The sequence below is a fragment of the Hyperoodon ampullatus genome (genome assembly GCF_949752795.1).
Source record: "Hyperoodon ampullatus genome assembly, chromosome: 12".
Taxonomy (NCBI): domain Eukaryota; kingdom Metazoa; phylum Chordata; class Mammalia; order Artiodactyla; family Ziphiidae; genus Hyperoodon; species Hyperoodon ampullatus.
In genome coordinates this window covers 21,118,732-21,141,406 of record NC_136925.1, presented here as the reverse complement: position 1 = coordinate 21,141,406, position 22,675 = coordinate 21,118,732, and the positions used below count along the sequence as shown (strand labels likewise).

General features: G+C 39.6%; 1 protein-coding gene across 1 annotated transcript in view; it reads right to left on the bottom strand.

Moving 5' to 3' along the window:
- Positions 1–1,774: 1,774 nt before the first annotated feature.
- ORC3 (origin recognition complex subunit 3) overlaps positions 1,775–22,675 on the bottom strand; it is a 61,973-nt gene continuing 41,072 nt past the window's right edge. Inside the window, exons 14-20 of the mRNA XM_079716453.1 lie at positions 14,968–15,101; positions 12,140–12,219; positions 11,129–11,229; positions 7,111–7,252; positions 5,357–5,473; positions 2,692–2,771; positions 1,775–2,138 (exon numbers count right to left, since the gene is read on the bottom strand). Of these exons, the coding sequence (XP_079572579.1) occupies positions 2,033–2,138; positions 2,692–2,771; positions 5,357–5,473; positions 7,111–7,252; positions 11,129–11,229; positions 12,140–12,219; positions 14,968–15,101 (760 nt within the window). The 3' untranslated portion in view covers positions 1,775–2,032. The remainder of the gene's footprint in view (positions 2,139–2,691; positions 2,772–5,356; positions 5,474–7,110; positions 7,253–11,128; positions 11,230–12,139; positions 12,220–14,967; positions 15,102–22,675) is intronic.

Below are 22,675 nucleotides of genomic sequence, written 5' to 3'. Positions count from 1 at the left end.
AGGTTAAATAATAGGTCAGTTTTAACAACTGTAGAATTTTTACCTTTTTTAAAGGACATTATATGAAAGCATGATTCAGCACATCTAATTCCCTTTCCATACATGCTTTCCAAACACAGCTTTCCTATAATGAAGTGAGGAAAAATACTTCAGTGAATTCTTTTGTTAAATTCTATTAGCATGTTTCTACTAATTAAGTCATAAATATGCTGGGACATAAATATTTATAATTGACCTAATTAGTGGAAGACACAAAAAGAATTTTTTCCCTCCTTTTTAACTTTAGTGATTATATTTCACCAATTCTTTCTTTAAAACAAGGCCAAAAAGTGGTGTAGGGCTTTCACAAGATCCGCAGGTAATTCATATGCCCATTTAAGTGCCTGAGAAACATCGGTATATAGTGCAGGGTGACCTTAAGTAGGGTGGATCATTCTACCTGGTTTTAATGGACTAATTCTCAACCTCCGCATTGTTGACAGTTTGGGCCAGATTCATTCTTTGCTGTGGGGAGACTATCTTGTGCGTTGTAGGAGGTTCAGCAGCATCTCTGGCCTCAACCACTAGATGCCAGTAGCACTCTCCCCGAGTCGTGACAACCAAAAATGTGCCTCCAGATACTGACAGATGTCCGGGCTGGGGGAAGAAAACGGTCCCCAGCCGAGAACTGCTGGTGCAGTGGGACAGCATTTTAGAATGCAAGCAGTAAGTTAAGACGTGGAGGAGGTGGGCAGAGAGACTGTAAATATGCTTTATCCCTTCTCACCCCAAAATGGCAAACATTCTTTTATATAATAAGCATGTGTGAATTTTTATGTAGATATAAATTTATAAAAGAGCTGGTTTTTATATTTAGAGGGCAAGATATGCTAAAAGGAAATCAGTGCTGGCAGTCTGAATGGAGCCACAAGTAATTGTTTTAATTCTAGATTCAGCTTTGATCAAGAACAAAATCTCCTCTGCAGCGAAGTTTCTGCTGTCCACCTTAGCAAAAAGTCCTAGCTCATAGGCTGCTTACTGATTTTAAGTAGTGTGTGAGGTAATTTCAGAAAATAAAAAATGTGGGCAACTTCTTGGATTTAGTTAATCCAAGATTTAGGACGGACCCAGTAGGTGGTGATTAGTGCAAATAACCAGCCGCACTTTGAGTTCCCAAAGAGCCCTGAAACTGCTTCTAGTAAGTAAGTATCTTCAGAATTCAGTGTGCTAAGAAACAGTCATTCTTTTACAGTAAAAGGCAGTGCTGGTCGTATTTGCATGGTAATTTTGGTATGTTAGTGAGTATACTTAAAGACACATCCCAGAATTCTCTTGGAAATAGAATATTAAATAATGAACTTGAGGTCTCTGTTTCATTGTCTTGATGAGTTCTTGTCATGGAAGAGATGCAGATGTCATTTCATCTGAGTCTTAAAAGGTTGATGTGATTTGTAAAGGCCTTAGAGGCTCTAAGACTCCATGATGGGTCTTCCTGAAGTAGAATATTTACTGCCTTTAAGCGTAAAGCCAAACAACCTGGGGCTTTTAAAGTTGTACGACGAAAGGAAATGGGGCAGCAGAGGCAGTTTTAGAACCTCTGTAGTCACTAGGAGAAACCTCTAGAATGTTCATGTTATTACATAATTTACTAAAGTGAGGAATGCCAGTGCAAGAAACTGGGGGAGCAGGAATAGTACTATTAAATGCATATTAATAGATACTCCTAGACAAAGGAATTTATTACATTTATACATTATGTATGTTCAAGAACAATTTATTCATAATTTCTTAATGAATGAAAATTGCAGCGATACTCTGAGAGAGGTTCTACTTGCAATGTTAGCATGTTACTTGTTGGATTCTAAAGTACTCCAAAGGTGCTTTGATACATTCCTGATAGGGATTAACAGTCTACTTTTCTGTTTAAACATCACACAGGGATTACACATTATTTTTCTTCCCAAGCAGTCTTCCTCTACCGGTGTGTAAATAGGATTGGTCTCCTTTTTCTCTTAAGCTGAATGCTGTCTTTCTGGCTTCACTCATTTGCTTTCTAGCAGCCTCCCCATGTTAGCCTTGCCACATGGTCAGTCTTCTGTTTGGTAGGTTTTATAAATCCTAAAAGTTCTAGTTCAGAAACAGCTCTAATAAACCGAGCACTGGAGGCTATAGCTAAGGAAATTCACCATGTACTTCTGACAAAAAGGGGTTAAAATCTCAATGTTAAAACATTATTTAGTAAACTGAATACATACTACTAAATTAAACTAAAACCTTTACTGGAAAACATTAAATGTAATTAGACTCTACTGCCAATAAGACACGAATTGGAAAAGTGTGTAACACTTGAAAACATTAAATGTAATTAGACTCTACTGTCAATAAGACATGAATGGAAAAGTGTGTAACACTTGCCTGGTTCTTATTTTTCACAGAGTTTGAAAACTGCTTCCCTGCCAACTTCTTAAAGTATATTAATAACCTTAGAAAAATAGACAATTCAATAATGACCATTATTGGTGAATTTTGGAATATGACCTTTATATAAGTTTTAGAACAAATAGTTTAGATTTGGGCCATTTTTAATTCAGAATAAGTATTTAGAAACGAGTTATTCTGGGATGGTATGGTTAAATCTCTAATGTAGATCTGGAGAAACTATAAACTATTCTGTATGCTTACTTGGACACTAGAATTGATTTTAAAGGATACTGGATAATTTCATTCCTTTCTTCTGAGGTTACAGAATTTGCATCCATTTTTTCAGCAGCTGTCACAACTGTTGCAAAGGCCTTTTGAGAGAGGACAAAAGAAGATAAAAATCTCTGCCACTGCCCAACATCTTTTATTGCACTTGATGGCTCTGTATTTAAGTCAGGTCAAGCACTGCTGCTGCTGGCAGTTGACACATTTTAAAAAATTATACCAAATTTCAGAGTCTCAAAACTACATTGATGATCACTATAAATAAGTACACAAAAACAGAAATATAGATCAGTGATACAGTATAGAAAAAGCCCAGAGGTAAACCCACACACATATGGTCACCTAATTTACGACAAAGGAGGCAAGAACATACAAGAGGCTGAAGACAGCCTCTTCAATAAGTGGTGCTGGGGAAACTGGACAGGGACATGTAAAAGAATGAAATTAGAACACTCCCTAACACCACACACAAAAATAAACTCCAAATGGATTAAAGACCTAAATGTAAGACCTGACACTATAAAACTCTTAGAGGAAAATATAAGAAAAACACTCTTTGACATAAATCACAGCAAGGTCTTTTTTGACCCACCTCCTAGAGTAACGGGAATAAAAACAAAAATAAACAAATGGGACCTAATTAAACTTAAAAGCTTTTGCACAGCAAAGGAAACCATAAACAAGACAAAAAGACAACCCTCAGAATGGGAGAAAATATTTGCAAATGAAACAACGGACAAAGGATTAATCTCCAAAATATACAAACAGCTCATGGAGCTCAATATCAAAAAAACAAACAATCCAATTAAAAAATGGGTGGAAGACCTAAATAGACATTTCACCAAAGAAGACATACAGATGGCCAAGAGGCACATGAAAAGATGCTCAACATCACTAATTATTAGAGAAATGCAAATCAAAGCTACAATGAGGTATCACCTCACACCAGTCAGAATGGCCATCATCAAAAAATCTACAAACAATAAATGCAGGAGAGGGTGTGGAGAAAAGGGAACCCTCTTGCACTGTTGGTGGGAATGTAAATTGATACAGCCACTATGGAGAACAGTATGGAGGTTCCTTAGAAAACTAAAAATAGAACTACCATATGACCCAGCAATCCCACTACTGGGCATATACCTTGAGAAAACCATGATTCAAAAAGAGTCACGTACCACAATGTTCATTGCAGCACTATTTACAATAGCCAGGACATGGAAGCAACCTAAGTGTCCACTGACAGATGAATGGATAAAGAAGATGTGGCACATATATACAATGGAATATTACTCAGCCATAAAAAGAAATGAAATTGAGTTATTTGTAGTGAGGTGGATGGACCTAGAGTCTGTCATACAGAGTGAAGTAAGTCAGAAAGAGAAAAACAAATACCATATGCTAGTGCATATATATGGAATCTAAAAAAAAAAAAAAAAAAAGGTTCTGAAGAACCTAGGGGCAGAACAGGAATAAAGTCGCAGACATAGAGAATGGACTTGAGGACACAGGGAGAGGGAAGGGTAAGCCGGGATGAAGTGAGAGAGTAGCACTGACATATATATACCAAATGTAAAATAGATAGCTAGTGGGAAGCAGCCGCATAGCACAGGGAGATCAGCTCGGTGCTCTGTGACCACCTAGAGGGGTGGGACAGGGAGGGTGGGAGGGAGACGCAGAAGGGAGGGGATATGGGGATATATGTATGCATAGGGCTGATTCACTTTGTTGTACAACAGAAACTAACACGGTATTGGGAGGCAATTACACTGCAATAAAGATCTATTAAAGTATTGAGCTCTCTGCCTAAGAAAACAAAATTAAAAGATAATGGAATGGTTTCTGAATCATCTTAGATTTCAGAGAATTCAGCAACGTGCAGAGGAAAGCAGGAGGCAAAACTGTTCAAAGCTGAGAAGCAAAGGGTGCCCTGCATCCTCTACTGCAACCTCCACCTCCCAGGAAAATGCTTGTTTTTCTTGGAAGCAGCCAATTATGCATATTTTTATTTTTTTTATTTATTTTTTTTTTTGCAGTACGCGGGCCTCTCACCTTTGTGGCCTCTCCCGCCGCGGAGCACAGGCTCCGGACGCACAGGCCCAGCGGCCATGCATGGCTCACAGGCCCAGCCGCTCCGCGGCACGCGGGATCCTCCCGGACCGGGGCACGAACCCGCGCCCCCTGCATCGGCAGGCGGACTCCCAACCACTGCGCCACCAGGGAAGCCCTATGCATATTTTTAAATGGTGACATTTGTCAAATAGGGCCTTTAACAGAGTTAACGTGTGTAGTTATTCCAGTATTTTCTTTTCTTTTATGCAATAAGGGAAATGGTAGTTAATAATGTACTTTTTTATTCTGTGGAATAACGGAACTGACCTAAACTGTTGAGCTTTTGCTAAACATACTAAAATTATTTTGACCTGGCATGGATGCAGAATTGGCTCGGTTGAGGGTGTGGGATCAGAGTGCAGGGGTTTGTGTGGGACTGTTGAGCAGTTAGCTGCTTTTCTGGAGAAACTTGCCAGGTGATGTGTAATGCTTTCCAAACCAAAGACACGGCATTGAAAACATAAGAGATGAGTTTCAAAGTACCAAAAGTATAAAAACATTCCAGGAAAGTTGTCATGGATGGTTAGACGCATAGACAGCTTGCTCTTTCCCCCTGACCTACCTCCGACCAGTCCACAAGGTTGATTAGCCTGCTGCACTCCAGGTGCAGTTTATATGCTATGCAGATGTCTGGGGCGACATTTGGAATACAACCTTCTTCACTTCTCAGTGCTTCATTCTAAAAATAACAGTAAACTAAGATAACTACCTTTCAGAAATGATGAGGAACAAAATCAGACATTAATTAACCTGCTAACCTGAATTTAGTAAGCCAATAAGTGGAGTCTTTGGTTTCCTTTATTTTGTGAGTTGCACATACTCTCCAGTAGTTAGCTGGTTGTTTAGGATGAGGTCTTGGTCAAAATCCCTCTAGCTCCTAATCACTAGGTGAATACAGCCAGGATCAGAAGACAAGCATATTCTTCATTTTCATCATAAATTATTAGTTTTTTTCATTTTAATCATTATTCATTATTGAGACTCTAATGCATTTCTGGTTTCCATAAAAGTTCATGGAATTTTGTGGATTTTCAATAAAATGCCACTTCCAACATTTGTAATTACATGAATTCTAGCAATTACTATACTGTATTAATAAATACCAACACACCACTACCAGGGATATAAGTTATCTCTCAAAGAAGACTATTGTCAACACTGCAGATCCTAACCTCTACAAAACCATCAGTGTTTTTTCAACCTATGTGAAAATGATGGTTCTTATTAAGAAACAAAATCTCTCTCAAACATACACATGGGAATTATATCCTTCCCAAAACTGCTGAAATCGCACCCGTTCTCTTCTGTGACTTACTACTAGCCAAAAAGACAGATTATGTAAAGAGTGTTAATTTGTGGTTTATATAATAAAAATAATTGACATTTTGTGCCTTAAATATGAAATTATCCAAGTGCCCCACTACCACCGTCATGGAAAAGTCACTGATCTACATCTTCCTACTCAGTATTCTCTTGTAAGGCTTAGCATGTTTGTGTGCCATTGTGGACAGGAAACCACAAATCGGAACTCTCTTCATAGGTTTTATGAAGTCACTTCGTAAGTATCCTCTGTTGCAAGATTTCTAGGTGTTTAACTGAGTTGATAACGTATTAACAAATTAACAATTTAATATTAACTTAGCAAATTATCAAGAAATTACTTTATGTGTGTGTATATAACTGAAATATAGCTTACTGAGCTGTTTAAAATGATCACATTACCTGGTCATAGGAAAGTTAGTTTTAAAAATGCTCAACTGTCTTGAACTCTCCGTTTAAAGAACAACTTGGAACTGGCAAATGTGTCTGGAGTTTAGCAGTTTTATCCCTGGCATATTGCTGGCTGTCCTCTATACTCAGCTCTGGAGATACTCTCAGAGCAGATCTTTCTTTGGTTTAAAATCCAAGATGAAATACCTTTTTTTTTTTTTTTTTTTTGCATCAGAAACAATCATTTGGCTCTTTGAAGTAATGTCACTGGGCCATATGGTTTGACCTATTATCTGCTGTTATGTCTGTAAGAAACCTTTCCTTTATTTTCAAAAGCGGTAGCGTTACACTCAAGTCTTAGTGCCTATAATCCGGTTTTATCACATGAAGGAGAAGACAATTACGCATGATCAAAAGTTGGCAGTGTTAGTTCATTGGCTTAGAAAAAGCCCACTAAAAATCTAAAGAATTTAAAAAAATATCTGAAAGAGGTGCAACCCTGAGCTGCCAGTTCCCTGCTCATTAGAACTGCAAATTTACAATACTTTTGTGATACATAAAGCATGGAGTCTGAACTAAAGTGTCAGAAAAATGACTGCTTCTTACCTTGAGGTAATAATATGGGTTGTTGAGTGCGGTGTGGAGGGCGATCCGCGGGGCAGCGTTCAGGTGCTGGCGAAGGGTGTGAGCAGCACTGAAGTACAGCACCTCATGCAGAGGCTGTGTCTCTGGAAGCAGGAGGTATTCTCTGAAACCACCAAAGTCAGGTATCAGCTTTTAGGTAAGCACAGGTCTATTTTCAATAAGCCACTTTTGTCAGTCCTCTGTAGAGGGCTGAGCAACTTACCGAAAAAGCAAAATCAACAGTAGCCAAAACCAACCAAATATCAAATCCAGTACAGCTGCACTCAGAATTCCACCTCTCCGTGTAATATTGTTTAAAACTTGGACTCTCTGGTGTACAAGAAACTATATTTTAGTTCTGATTTAAACTTCTAGGAACAAATGTATATACATTACATTTCTGCTCAAAATCTTTTTCTTTTAAACATCTTTATTGGAGTATAATTGCTTTACAGTGTTGTGTTAGTTTCTGCTGTATAACAAAGTGAGTCAGCTATATGTATACATATATCCCCATATCTCCTCCCTCTTGCATCTCCCTCTCGCCCTCCCTATCCCACCCCTCTAGGTGGTCACAAAGCACCGAACTGATCTCCCTGAGCTATATGGCTGCTTCCCACTTGGCTCAAAATCTTTAAGGTAGAATTTCTTAAAGTATAAATGAACACTTTCTTAGATTATTTAGGAAACAGAGAGATCCATACTCCTTCTCATAGCAAACATTTAACTCCTGTCAGTGTTAGACACAGGCCTCAGACCTGGAATTAAGAGTTTAGGAAATTCTCTTTTGATCACAGAGATATCTCTCATAGAAGTAATATAGGTAAAGCTTTTTATGTGTTAGACTTCCTCCTTACTTTATAGGCAGAAAAGGCTACATTTTAGCTTCAGAGTATTAAAAGCAAGGAAATCATTAAAATTTCAATTATTAAAAAAATACCACTGTTAACTTGGGATTCTTCTGTCTTATTTATGAGCTAGATAATAAACCAATTTGAATGAAATCTGAACTTAAAAAATAAACCATTAAAAATTTCATCTGAATATATAATGAGCCTATCAGCTGGTATGAGCTGTGACAGTACATGGTTCCTGGGTGGCCTAGAGGGTAGCAAACTGGAAGGGAGAAGCTTTGGCACCCACAACCCAAAGACAGAGTAATAAGTCACTAACTTGATTAAAGCAGTTAACTCACATGCCTTCATAAAGATTTCTGGGGCTTAGTTAGTCCTGGGCCTGAAGTATTTTGGTCACATGACAGATTTGTATCAGCTCCCTTTCCCACCAGTGCAGGCAGAACCAAGCAGCTCCCTCAGCCCAGCCACTGGGAAAATTACTCTTCTTCCTGGTGTCCTGGCTTTTTTCCCTCCTGGAGAGGATACCAGGGCCTAGAAAAACCCCACCACACCTGCTCCTCCCGTGTGGTCTGGCTCTGAGGAAGAGAGGATGCAGAGAGGGTCTGAACCATGTCCCTCCCTCCCCACCATCTCCGTCCTGCCCGTCTCAAGAGCTCCTGGCCCCCTGCTCATTTAGCTTCCAGATGCTGCTCCTTCTTCAGAGTCATTGGAATAAAACCCATGTGCAAAGAGCATTAGGATTCTGACTTGGCCCTAAGAACCAGCATTCTATACCTCAAGTACTGCTAACATCTGACTCGAGATTAAGCTATTTAGCTGTAGTCTCAGGAAGGGTTTCTGTGATGCCAGCTGCCTCCCTGGATGGCTGGCTACCCATTTGTAATTTCTGACCATAAACTTTGCCTATCCCAACCTCAGGCTGTTTCCTCCCCAATCATTATACATAATGGTCATTAAAAGATCACGTTGGAGTCCTTGCTCTGTAATAAGGACTGGAAATCTACAAGGCAACCAGATAAGAGTCAATTTCAGAAAAAATTTTGTCTCATATTTGTCCTCCTCTCCCTTTTTAACATCTTTATTTAATTTCTAGAGATTCAGATAATTCTCAAGGCAAAAGGCCTTTTGAGATATCCTCAAAGAACCCCCAGAGTCTAAACACTTGCCTGTATTTTGTTTCCACTGGGCTATGTAAGTTGAAAAATACTGACAAAACATCATCATATATTAGGATTTTTATCCAACTCCAAATCTGGAGACTGGCACGGACATCAGCAGTGAGTCTGGCACTGGAGCTCTGCATGATGCTCATTTTAGACTCAGAGCAGAGTCCACAAGCAAAAGAGGCGGTGGTCTGGGGGGAGCTGGTAGGACCACTTAGTATCCACAAGGGCTACAAGGTTGAAGCTAGTATTTTGGTGAAAACAGTAACTTAGAAAGTGGCAACTTATTCTCATTTCTCAGTAGTTTCACCAAGAGCTGCTCATGGCGTACGGGGAACTCTGCTTCCTGGAGTCTGTTGCTTCTAGTGATCTTTCAAGGACAGTGGTCTTTGGGGACAGTGTGGGGAAAGAGAGCGGGCCTTCTGAAAGATGTCAGCAGACTGGGACTAACTATGCGACTTTCCCTGGGCTTTAGCTGCCACACGAGTCCTCAGGCCCCATTTAGCTCTAACATACTACAGTCCTCATCTCTTCCCTGCTGGGATACTCAAGCCTGGTAAAGAGAGTAAATCCTGGTATGGAAATTGTTGTGATTTCACAATACAACACATTTCAATCATGCCCAGCTTTGTTTCAATAACTGCTCAGGAAGGTGAAAAGTCAGGCATATTAGGTCAAAGATCATAAAGGGGAATGGTTGGTTGGTTTCCAAGCCTACAATTTGGGATTTGTGGGAATGCAGAAAGGAACATGACATTTGACCTATAAATTATGCCAAATTATACTGTAAAATCATTTTTAGCAACTACAATGGTCACAACTTGGTAAAAGGGAAAAACCAGGAACTTGGGGCTAGAAACTACAAGAACAGGAAGGCCCAGTGCGGCAAGGTTAATTCTATGAGTTCTCCAAGGTCATTTCTAGCCAGTAGGTCACTTTAGAATTGCACTGTGTCACTTTTATGTGACCCATTTCTCTCACTTTAACCTTCCTTTTGTCATACTTGGCTGATTGTTTCGACCTCTGTCCTGACATTAGTAATTTCTCCCCAGTGACCAGGAACAATGACTCTGCCCTAAAAGTGTCCTGGAAAATGGAACTCTTCACTTTCAAGGACAGGCAATTTATCAGAAAACCACTCTTTGTCTTCAATAACTGAGCTGCTTTTTTTTTTTAGTACTTGATTCTAGTCAGTGCCTAGCCTGCTGCTGAGTTTGAACTGCCATTAAAAAACAGAATAAGCAATGACAAAGAACAGTTTTTTCCCTATTTAACTATTAAATCATTTTATTTTTCAGACCTCTCATTTTTTTCCTATATGGCATGTCCCACCTGCAGGTGAGGTGTGTGATTTTAAAGAGCTACACAGAGCTGGCTTTTGGGAAATCCAAATATCAGAATGATCTGGGTTTCCCAAAAAAGGAATCACCTTAAAATACAGGTAGGACTGGTGGACTTCTAAACTGACTCTGAGTACCCTGCTCACCATGCGTCTGTGCTGACATGACCCAGAGTTACACTGGTATCCCTCAGAATTAGAAACCCTTTACTCAGGATAAAATAGGGTATTACAGCTGGGCTGGGCTGTTTTCTGGGTTTGGCCCAGATCCAGCATACTCTGAGCAAAGACAGAGCAAGGATTAAGTGTAATGCAAACACTCTGCTACTAGGGGGAAAACACTCACTTTTCTGTTTCCTGTTCTGTTTCCATCCCCACCCCCACCCAGGCCTAATGAACTAGATCAAATTTAAACCTGTGTTCTTGAACGGGCAGTAAAAGAACGAACTAAGCCATCTGCTGAGCCACCTTAATAAGGATGGGAAAGGAATAAAAATTACAAGTCTGCGCTGGACGGAGGGCCTCGAGGAGCAAAAAGCCTAATCCAGAAGTGTCCCGGACTGGCTGCGGACAGCTATCACACCAGTGTTATTTGGGCAAACAGCCTGATTTTTAGCTCTGAAGAGCAACAACAGACTCACCGCGCCAGACTGTCGATGAAGCTCACGAGCTGTTCTCTGAGGACTTCAAACTTGGTCTGCCTCTTACTTCTGCTTCTTAACTCCATCATTTCCAATAATGACTATGGATGAAAGAACACACCTTTTCCGGTGATTCCGAGACAGAAAGCCCCTCAGAGGGCAGCTCTGTTGCTCAGGCAGAGGCAGCTGAGGCCCTTTCCATACGACAGAATGTACAGAAAAAGAACCAGATCTAAAGGGGTTGTGTTTATCTTTTATTTTTCAGGACTGGGAAGAATCTCTCCTCCTAGGTATTTTGCTTCAGAAAGTATCAAGTGACTTTTCAGGGAAAGAGGAGAAGGCCAGCTGACGTCGTGACTAAGTTATAGGGCAGGTGCTCACGAGCCATAACCCGTTAATTCACCTGAGAAGAGGACTCCCAAGAAGAAGAGAAAACCCTTGCTCTTCGCCATGCTAACAGAATAGATTCCACATGCTTTGGTTTGCTTAGATTGATATTTTATTCTACGTGTATCATAACTTGGTATCATGGTTTACAGAAGGTTCTTCACTTTGACAACCAAGATCCTCAAGTTAGAACTATCTGAAAAAGGCTATACTAGACACACTGTGGCTCCATTTCTGCTCTATGCTCAATATGCATTTCTTTAAAAAATCAAGAAAAGTATCTAAAACTAAAGAGTCTCTTCTGAACCTCTCAATTGGATCAAACTGAAAAACAAATACATCAGATAAATAATCAGATTCCTTTTTGCAACCAGGTTCCCATTTTCCCTTATTACTAGTTAATTCTTCTCTCTGAGGCTATCAGAACAGTTTCCGCCGACTTCTACATGGAGAATGAGGATAGCAGTGGGATAAAAAGGATGTTCAATTTATAAGTGAGTTACAAAGTCTGCTTTGTTCCTAGTTGTGGTTTAAAAATGAAAACAAAAACATCCAGGCAGAGCTAATCTAGAGCACACGGGAGCGTCAGGGGATGTGGCTGGAAGGATAAGAAAGTGATCTGACCTTCTGAAGATGATAGAGGTCTGTCTTCTCAAGTCCCTTTGACTGTGACTCAGAGGTATCTTCTTCTTCTTCTTTGGCTTCTGCTTTTAATACAAAACCAACATACAGCAGCTTGGGTAAATCCATTTAAGAGAACAAACACTTCTACTACTCCAAGGGAAATAAAATTTCATCCTTTTTTTTTTTTTGAATGTGGCAGGGGATCAAGGTTCCATCACATAAATGATTTCTTCCAGAAGCTGAAGGTCAATAAATATTACATAAGTTATGCTGCAGAGAGGTCTTCAAAGAAACCAGCTACTGAATTTTAAAAATGTGACCAACAGTGAGAACAAAACAAAATACAAACAAATCCCCTCAAACCAACAGGAAAAAAAAATCTCCAAATCTTTGTGCTGTTATAAATGGCTTTTATACAAACAAATTTAAGTTATGGTCCTTTGATTATGCCATGATTGATGTAAACAATACAAACCTACACCCTGGCAAACGTGGCCTGGATCTTCCCAGTCACTGTATTTGACGTGCTATTTAAGTCTGAAGTGGGGAGTGCATAAAAGTTTTGAAATAATCTACTGAAATACAAACTGCATCATGGTTCTTTAGCAAAGGAAACAGAAAACCGTATCTGGTAAAGGGTGTAGTTGTGTTTCCAGAGAACGTGAGGTTCTAACAGCCTCTTCCTGGTGCAGGGCAGGTTTTAGGAACCTCACACTCACATGGCTTATTCGGCCAAACCTAAGACAGGAAGATGCAGCCGGAGAATCTGCCTTGTTCTCGAAGAATAAATTTCTTTTTAGCTATTGATAAATCTTGGTTCAAGAAAGATACGATTTAAGGTTAAAATATCTAATAAATTCTGTCCCATTTCGTTAACATGTAGCAGAGCCTTAAAAATCAATCTGATATGACACTCTGACCTACTGAACCCTCCAAATGTAACTTTAAACCTAAACTGTAATGTGTAATAACTGTCAAGGAACTAGAGATAGAATACAGTCAAACTGTATGCTTGTCCAATATGGGAGGGTGGGGTTAATTTCACTTTATTAGTAATAATGTGCCACTTTTGAAAATAGAAAAGTACATTTATTCAAGACACTGGTTTTGCTTCAACTTACAAAATTCTTTATACTTCAGACTGTTAGTCATCTTAATTACCAACCTTCCCATTTCTAAAAGCTGCGTTCCGTTATTTAATATTAGCACATCACAGGATTTGTTCACTAGCTTATGTTACATGAACTCTAATTATTATAATATCTGCAGTATCATTTTACAAAAATCCCTGAGTCCGATTTTGTAAAAGATTGAAATTTACCTAATTTATCTTATATTCTTCTAAGTCTTTTACCCTGTTTATATCCTTAAGGGCAGCCCCTCACTGTCCCAGTGACCCTAATTAGGTGGCGACTGTGAATCGGTGAGAAGAAAACAATGAGCTGGTGATTAAATAAGAGGTGGGCTCCAGGCTGGGCACTACCCTAGCTAGCTACGAGATCTCAAGCAAGCTCCTTCCTCTTCCTGGGCTTTAGTTTCTGTTGCAGCTGGACTCAATAATCTCTATGCTACCAATTTCCAGCCCTTTAAAATGTTTATGATTTGAAAATGGTTCGGCTCACTTGTCCTGCAAATGCACTGCAGAGCAATAATGCCTGCGCGTGATCTGGAGGGAGCCCCTGGTACCATGGGGTGGCACTTCCTCACGCTCACGCCCCTCCAGTCAAGCAGGCTGGCTCTTTCATTTTGCACTGGCTCAGCACTCATGGGGCCTAGCACTGCAGCTATGGAGAGAGAGGGAAGGATTCAGCAAAAGAAGTTTCCTCAATCTAAAGGATTTAAAGACAAAGGGACACTTGCCAAACACAGAAAGGATTGATAGGGACATTCCAAGTGCAATGTTTTCACCATGCCTTGGTTCGATCCGTGTGCTTATACACCAAGTTGCCTCTTTTCCCCAGACCCCATTAAAAATTTCCCTAAATAGGGGAAAATAAGAAGCGCACAGTCATTTTGCTTGTTTTACTGAAAGAGTACTATACTTTGGTGCTGGAAACAGAGCAAGGGAAGAGCCCATGAAAAGTTAAACATCAGTATCAATCCACCGAGCCCCCTCAGAACAAAGAAGTTCTGGAGCATCAGAGTGCTGAACAGGCTACCTGTGCACAAGCAGGCATCCCAGCGTTCGGCAAACATAACGAATCCTGTGCAGGTCATGCAAGGTAAAGGAAACTGCGCCCTCCTCCCACACTGAGGAATGCCAGGCTGCCGCAGGTCCCTGAGGACTGAAAGATTCAAGCTTTGTAAACCTGATGAAAGCAAACCTCATGCATATTTTGGTAATCAGCGTGCCAGTGAGCCTCACTGCTGTGAAAGCAGTTCACAGCTATTAATTTTCAGGCTTACAAATAATTTATGCAGTGTTTTTGAAATCTATAAAGAACTTGATGAAATGCTTAAGAAAAACATCTAAAAGGAGTCCTTAATGATGATGCCCTGCTACTCTCTCCAATCTTTTTGATTTCCTTTTGCTGCCCTTTTGGTTTTCTCCCCTAAGCTAAGTCCTCAAAACTGTCCATCTGGAGAAAGAAATTTTTTTCCTGCCCATTTGATAGTTTTCATTGTTCAAACCAAATCTGGAAGAGAACCATTTGGCTTAGTTGTGGTTGTCACGTTGTGCTATTCTGAGGCTTAGTATACTTACTGACTGATCACAAACTACGTGACCTCTTCATCTCCCAACACATCAGAACGTGGGGTTTTCCATGTTACTTTATAGTTAAATGACTGTCATAGACAGTAGAATTGGCCAGATATTATATTCTCACCATCGAGGCTCTGAAACTGGGCCAGGAACTCCTCTATTCTCTTTTCTGTGTTGCCAAGCTGCTTTTCAGAAGCGGACTTAAAAACCTTGAAACACTTCTGAAGCATGGCCATCAGTTCATCCTTTGCCAACATCCTAGAACAGAATCAGTGACAGGAGATGTAATATAACTGGAAAATTCATGTACTTAAAAAATACTGTCTACATTTTAAATGTTTCTGGTCAGAAGAAGATGGTATAAAATGCTTCATTGGTAGCTACCAACTTTTTGGCGGGAGACTTTCCTCAATGTATGTGATATTCAGAAGTATTCAGAAGAGTTCTCGTGATAAAGCTCAACTTGGAAAGTTTACAATCTGGGTTCATGGCCTGGTTCTGGCACTTACTATGTTTGTAATATAGAACACTTTACTAAACGTCTTTGATCTTTGGCTTCCTTGCCTGTAAAATGGAAATAGGAAATCACCTATTTCACAAGGCAGATGGAAGCTTAAGAATTCAATAAGAAGATGCATTTGAATGAAGACTCTAGCACAGTGCTTACCACACAGCAGGCATTTAAGGTTAGTTTCCCTTTCCTTCAGATCTAAACATAAATAAGAGTCAAGAACCGTCTGCTGAGGATGTAACACTCATGCTAAATGAAACCTTGTTTGAAATGACCAAAAAAGTATTATCAGTGATTCCTTTATTATTTTAGCTAGGCTTTATATCTTCTATGGGCTTTGTTAACACCAATCAGTAAATCCACTGAACTTTAAAACTAGTAGGCAATTCTGCTTGTTCTATATAGCATAGGTAGAATGATTCTGTAATTCCTTCAAGGCCATAGAGGAAATCTTTGTTAGACATGGAAAAAGAACACAGATATTCTAAAATTAAGATCCTGTTTTCAGGGTCATTACTTATAGGATCTCTCCCCTAAGATCATATTCAGTAACAGATGAAAGTACAATGATTAAAAGTTCTTACATTAATCATGAAAGAAAACAATCAGCCAAACCCAGAATATGGGTCATTGTGTAAGAAAACTATCTTATGTTTGACATTTTTCATAGTAAAAAATTTGGGGAAAATACTATTATTACTAAGTTAGAGAAAAAAATGAAGCTAAGTAGACTATGATTACCTCAAAATTAAGCTGGTTACTTCAACTAAAATTTAAACCCAAACCAAAAACAAAAACAAACAAACAAAAAAAGACCCAGAACAGAGCAAACAAAGAAAACAGTCACACAACCAATAAATACAGAAACTGGCAGGGGTGGACAAAACGTAAACTTTTCCCTAGTTTTAAGAATATAAAATCTTCTCTTCCTCTTTCTACAACAATGAAATAATTATCCAAAGTGTAATCTTTATCTGTGGATGAAAGGCAGCTAACAAACAGGTCAAAGACAACAAAGCCAACACATTTAATTCTTGATTACATTTGAGATTATTTTAAATTTCTGGCTTTCTATTGCCCAGATGGAGTCAAACTATTAAGAGAAGAGAGTTAACTCGAAGTCAGATACGGTTGAACAATCTGTCATACCCGAACTTAAGCCCTACTCAGACTAGATCAGCATTTCCAGGCTCCAAGGAATCCCGGGCACTGGCTTGCTATAAGGGCAGAGGCTGAGGAAACGCTAGAGGAAGTCTAACCTGCAGGAGCAGCACCCTGAGGCCTAGCTCCCCAGGCCACAGGCAGCCACACCTCACATCTCTTTGCAGCTTACAGAACTGAATACTGAGGAGGGCAAAGCCCAGCCTATTATTCATTTTCAGGATGCAATAAAAAATGGCATTATGGGGCTTCCCTGGTGGTGCAGTGGTTGAGAGTCCGCCTGCCGAGGCAGGGGACACGGGTTCGTGCCCCGGTCCGGGAAAATCCCACATGCTGCGGAGCGGCTGGGCCTGTGAGCCATGGCCGCTGAGCCTGCGCGTCCGGAGCCTGTGCTCCGCAACGGCAGAGGCCACAACAGTGAGAGGCCCACGTACCGCAAAAAAAAAAAAAAAGAAAAAGAAAAAAATGGCATTATGTCACATAATTTTGAAATCTAACTTTAGTAGTCATACTTTTTCATGTGGCATTTGATTGGAAGGGGTAGCTCTTTCATCTCAGGTATAAACTTCCAGGGATTCAGACAGTTATTACTCTTTTTATTCTTAGCCAAAGACTATGTTCTTATTGTTTCCAGAGTAACAAAAGACCTTATAAGTTCCCAAGTACTCTCAGGTTTAATATAAAACAAGACTTGAAGTAAGGCTGATTAGAGCAAATAATGTGAACAACCCAATAAAGTCATTAATTGAAAATTTTCAATTAAATTATATATATTTACACAAAGAACTAACAAAGATGCCTGCTATCATCACTATTAATCAGCATCATTCTAGAATCTATTCTACATCAAGAAAAAAGAAGCAAGTGGTACAAATATCAGAAAGGAAGATGAAATTTATTATTTGCACAGGATACAACGGTAAGGTTAGAAAGTCTAAGAAAGTTACAGAAGAATTAAAGAGTGTAAAAAGGGTGGGTGCATATAAGGCAAATACATATGTGTGTGTATATGTACACACACGTCAATACCTTACATTTACATGTAATCAATATCTTAACATTAAACTATGGAAAAAAGAGCATGTTCAAAATGGCAACAAAAACTATAAAATATTATGACAAACGTGTAAGACATAGCAAAAAAATGAAAGCCCTGAATAGACATTTTAAGTTCTAACTCTCAATACCATAAAGATATAAATTCACTCCAAATTAATCCAAAATTTAACACTTTCTGAAACAAAATTCCAGTGGGCATTTTTTAAAAGCCAAAAAAAAAAAAAAATCACTCTGAAATTTATCTGGAAAAATAATTGTTCCTAAAACAGAGGAACAAAGTGTGTATACTTGAGTGTTATGTAGTGAGTGGGGCTATTAATATATCAAAAGGTATAAGCTGCAGTGATTAAAATCAGATGGTACTTTGTATAGGAATAGACAGGACGATAGAAGGAAATAAGAGTCTAGAAAGAGACCAAGGGATATATGAGAATTTGGTACATGACACAACGGTACCACTTCAAATCAGTGGGGAAGAGATGGGGAGTACTGGAAATAACTAGTTTGAAAAAAACAGATCATTACCTCAATATATTTCAGAAAGAATAAAAATGTTGGGGAGGGGAAAGAACCAGTCCATCAATCATGAACTACTGGAAGAAAAAAAGAAAACTATTTAAGTCTGGTAACATCCAGCATCAGCAAGAGTACAGGGAAATAAATACTGATACATTTTTGGTGCAAGTGTACAATAGTGTTTCTATTTTAGACTCAGAAAGTCTATGTATTTATTTTGTGGAAATAAATATATTAACATGCAAACACAAACTCACCCTCAGTGATTACTGTTTGTAACAACAGAGAATTAGAAACAACCTAAACGTATATCAAACAAGGGACTAATTAAATAAAGTGTTACACTTTCAAAACAAGGGATACTACATAGTGGGGATAAATAATCAAGTAATACAAGTGATGACAGCTAATATTTCTATGCACAGGTATGTATACCAGGCGTCATTTGATCTCCACAACACCGTATGATGAGATACTATTATTATTCCCATGTTAAGAGATGAGAAAACAGAGGCACAGAAGACTCAAGTAACTTGCCCAGAGTCTGGTTGGCAAAGCTGGGATTTGAACCCAGTCTGGCTGGGCATCCGTGCTCTTACCAATGATCTTATAGTGCATCTCAAGACACAATGTCCATGGTAGAATATTAGGAGCAAAACAAATAACTACCATGACAAAAACCAATCAGAACAAATCCAAAAAACAAAAAAAATGCAAATTGTGGAACACTGTATAGTATGACTTAATATATGTTTGTGCCTGAAAAAAAAAATATGAAAGTACAAACTGCCAACAGTGGATGACTGGCTTTCAAAGTTATATAACACAAGGGGTAATGTCAGAAAAGTACTGTTACGTTTTCATTTAGATTACTGTTAGAGTGACTCCAGCAAGCACTTTGGACAAACCACACCTAATTGAACAAAATTAACTAAAAATAACTAAAAAATAAAAATTAATTTTATCCCCCCAAAGTTTGTTACATATAGCGGTCCAAATAGAAAATTAAGGATTGAGGGACTTTTCCTGGTGGCACAGTGGTTAAGAATCCACCTGCCAATGCAGGGGACACGGGTTCGAGACCTGGTCCGGGAAGATCCCTCATGCCGCGGAGCAAAAAAGCCCATGCGCCACAACTACTGAGCCTGTGCTCTAGAGACCGCGAGCCGCAACTACTGAGCCCATATGCCACAACTGGTGGAGCCCGCACGCCTACAGCCCGTGTTCCCCAACAAGAGAAGCCACTGCAATGAGAAGCCCGCACACCGCAAGGAAGAGTAGCCCCCGCTCGCCACAACTAGAGAAAGCCCATGCGCAGCAACAAAGACCGAACGCAGCCAAAAAAAAAGAAGAAAATTAGGATTGAGTCTAGCCACCAGACCAGCATTTTTCAAACTGGGTTTTCAAAATGGGTTTCAACCATTATTAGTCAAGAAACCATTCATTCATTCATTCAGTCAGTCATTCAATAAACATTTACCGAATACTTACTAATACCAGGCACGGTTCTGGGCATTTAAGATACACCTCAGGGCCTCCCTGGTGGCGCAGTGGTTGAGAGTCCGCCTGCCGATGCAGGGGATGCGGGTTCGTGCCCCGGTCTGGGAGGATCCCATGTGCCGCGGAGCGGCTGGGCCCGTGAGCCATGGCCGCTGAGCCTGCGCATCCGGAGCCTGTGCTCCGCAGCGGGAGAGGCCACAACAGTGAGAGGCCCGCGTACCGCAAAAAAAAAAAAAAAAAAAAAGACACACCTCAGTGAATCAAAAAACCCTGTCCTCATGAAACTGACATTCTAGCTGGGCTGGGGGGTGGTGCAGAGATAACAAACACTATCTCATATTACTATATATATGTTAAAAATTGGTATTATGGAAAAATATTGAGCAGAGTTAGGGGGGAGGGTTTGAGGGCAGGTAGGTTTCAATTTTAAAATAGTTATTAGGCCTCACTGAGATGACATTTGATCAAACATGTGAAGGAGGTAAGAGAGCCATACAAGAACGTAGGAGAAGAACTTTTCCTGAGAGAAAACAATGCATGCAAAGGCCCTACGGTGGGTATATGTCTGGCCTGTTCAAAAAAACAAGGAGGCTGAGGTTACATAAGTGGAAGTCGAGACCGAGTGGTAGGCAATGAAATCAGAGAGAGGGAATGAAGGGCTAGATCATGTATGGTCATTGTATAGATGGTGGTTTTACCCTGAGTGAAAACGGGAGTTTTGAGCAAAGGAGTGACATTATCTGACATATTTTAATAGGATTATTTTGACTGCTATTTTGAGAAAAACCTGTAAGGGAGCATACGTGGAAGCAAGGAAGCCAGTTAGGAGGTGATGGCAATAATCCAGATGAGAGGTGACGGTGCCTTGGACAATGGTGGTACCAGTGAGGGAAGGTGGCAAGAAGAGGTTTGGTTCTTGAAATATTTTGAAGGCAGAACCCAAGTTTCTGGCTTTGAACAACTGGAAGGATAGGGAGACTGCAGGAAGATTCTAGGTTTCAGGGGAAGATGAGGCATTCAATCTTGAACATGTTAGCTATGAGCTGTATATCAGACATCCAAGTGCAGGTGTAAACAGGCAGATGGACATAAGAGTCTGGCACTGAGGAGAAAAGCGTGGGCTCTTGATTAAGCCCTGGGGCACCGTAATGTTAGGATGTCAGGGAGCAGAGAAATTACCAAAGAAGACTGAGGGGGAGGAGCATGCACTGAGGTAAGAGGAAAACCAAGAGAATCTAGGCCCTAGAAGTCATTAAGGAAGCAGTGATGAACTGTGCTAGATGCTGATAATAGGTTAATGCAAATGAAGACAGAATTGATCATTAGAAACATTTAGCAACATGAGGGTTGCCGGTGACCTTAATCAAAGTATATTGCTAGAGCAGAAAAACCAAATCAGCTAAAGAGAGAAGAGGGGAGAGAAACTGGAGATAGTGTGACAATGCTTTCAAATTTTGGTGGATTCCATCTAGCATTTACTTTAAAAGAAATAGAATAAAATTGAAAAGTAAATACAGTTGTCCCTCGGTATCCATGCGGGATCGGTTCCAGGACCCCTGAAGATATAAATATCCGAGGATGCTCAAGTCCCTTATATTAAATGGCATAATATCTGCACATAACCTACGCATATCCTCCCAGATACTTTGAATCATCTCTAGATTACTTATAATATCTAATACAGTGTAAATGCTATGCACATAATTGCAAATACAATATAAATACTATGTAAATAGTTGTCAGTGTGTAGCAAATTCACACACTTTTTTTTCTACTTTTTAGAACTTCTTGGAATTTTTTTTTTTTTTTTAATATTTTCAATCTGTGGTTGGTTGAGTCCATGGATGTGGAACCTGCAGATACAGAGAACAAACTGTACCAAAGTCTAAAAGTTTGAAAGCCAGCACACCGGACTACTTTAAAGAGAAAAGGAAAAACAAACGCATCTAAGACACGTCTCATTGATGCTGAAAAAGCTATTTATCTTTAACCAACTTGATTAAGTGATATCACTTTTGCGTAAATGGTTCGAAACAGACTGTGAAACTTCATGTGTTGAAAGCTTTAGATTGTTGTTTAAAAAAAAAAGTTTCCTTAACTGAGACAGAAAGAGACTCATTTAGCAACCATGTAAAAGCAATCATCCTGCAGGGCAAAGAGTGTGCTGCTTCACCATGCAGAAAGGCAACAATTTCTGGTTAAGTACTGAGTATATAAACGTCTGATTGAGAACAAGCTAGAAGGAGAAACTGGCCAACCCATGGCTAATGCAAAGGTCTTCCGAATAATGAGTTCTCAAGTTCTAAACAGATACTACCAGTATAAAACAGCTTCCAAAAATATTCAAACACTCAAACCTGCAAATAGATCAACAAAGGCTAGAAGAAAGCAAAACAAAAAGGCTTACCAAAAAAACATTCACAGAGACTGTCTTCTTCCAAGACAACACAACAAAGTAATCACATATGATCCTAACAAGTGAAATAGGAACCAAAACTATGCATAATTCCTTTTAACATTGATATTTCATATTAGACGCCACTTCCTCCAAGAAACTGCTCAACCTCCCAAACAGAGGTTAACTGTCCAGTCTTTTAGTTCCTTAGTGCCCTAGACCTCACCCAGCACAGCACTTATTACTCTGTATTCTACCTGCCTGTCTACTTATCCACTTTCATCTCCCACTGGGCCAAAATTCAGTGTGGGTAAGGACCCACACTGTGTCATCTTTGTCATCAGTCAGCGACTGCACGTATCAAGTATTAAAAAAACATTTTTTTAATGGATGAACAAGGCAGTGGCCATGCACTGAAAAAGAATTTCACGACCTAATGTGAAGAATAATTTCTCTATTTTCAAATTGGCTCATGCAGGGGAGCACCTGAAAGGCACGGGGCCCTTTGTGGAACCCCATGCTCTGTTCAGTATGTCAAAATGCATCAAGTTAACGCTCCCATATGGTCAGAGACAACTTCAGCAACATAAAATATATACCTATTTTACTGATGTACTACAAAAGTACAATCCTGAGTTCAGAAGAAATACAGTTGTCAAATTCAGGTTGATCAGCAATTTCTGATTTTTT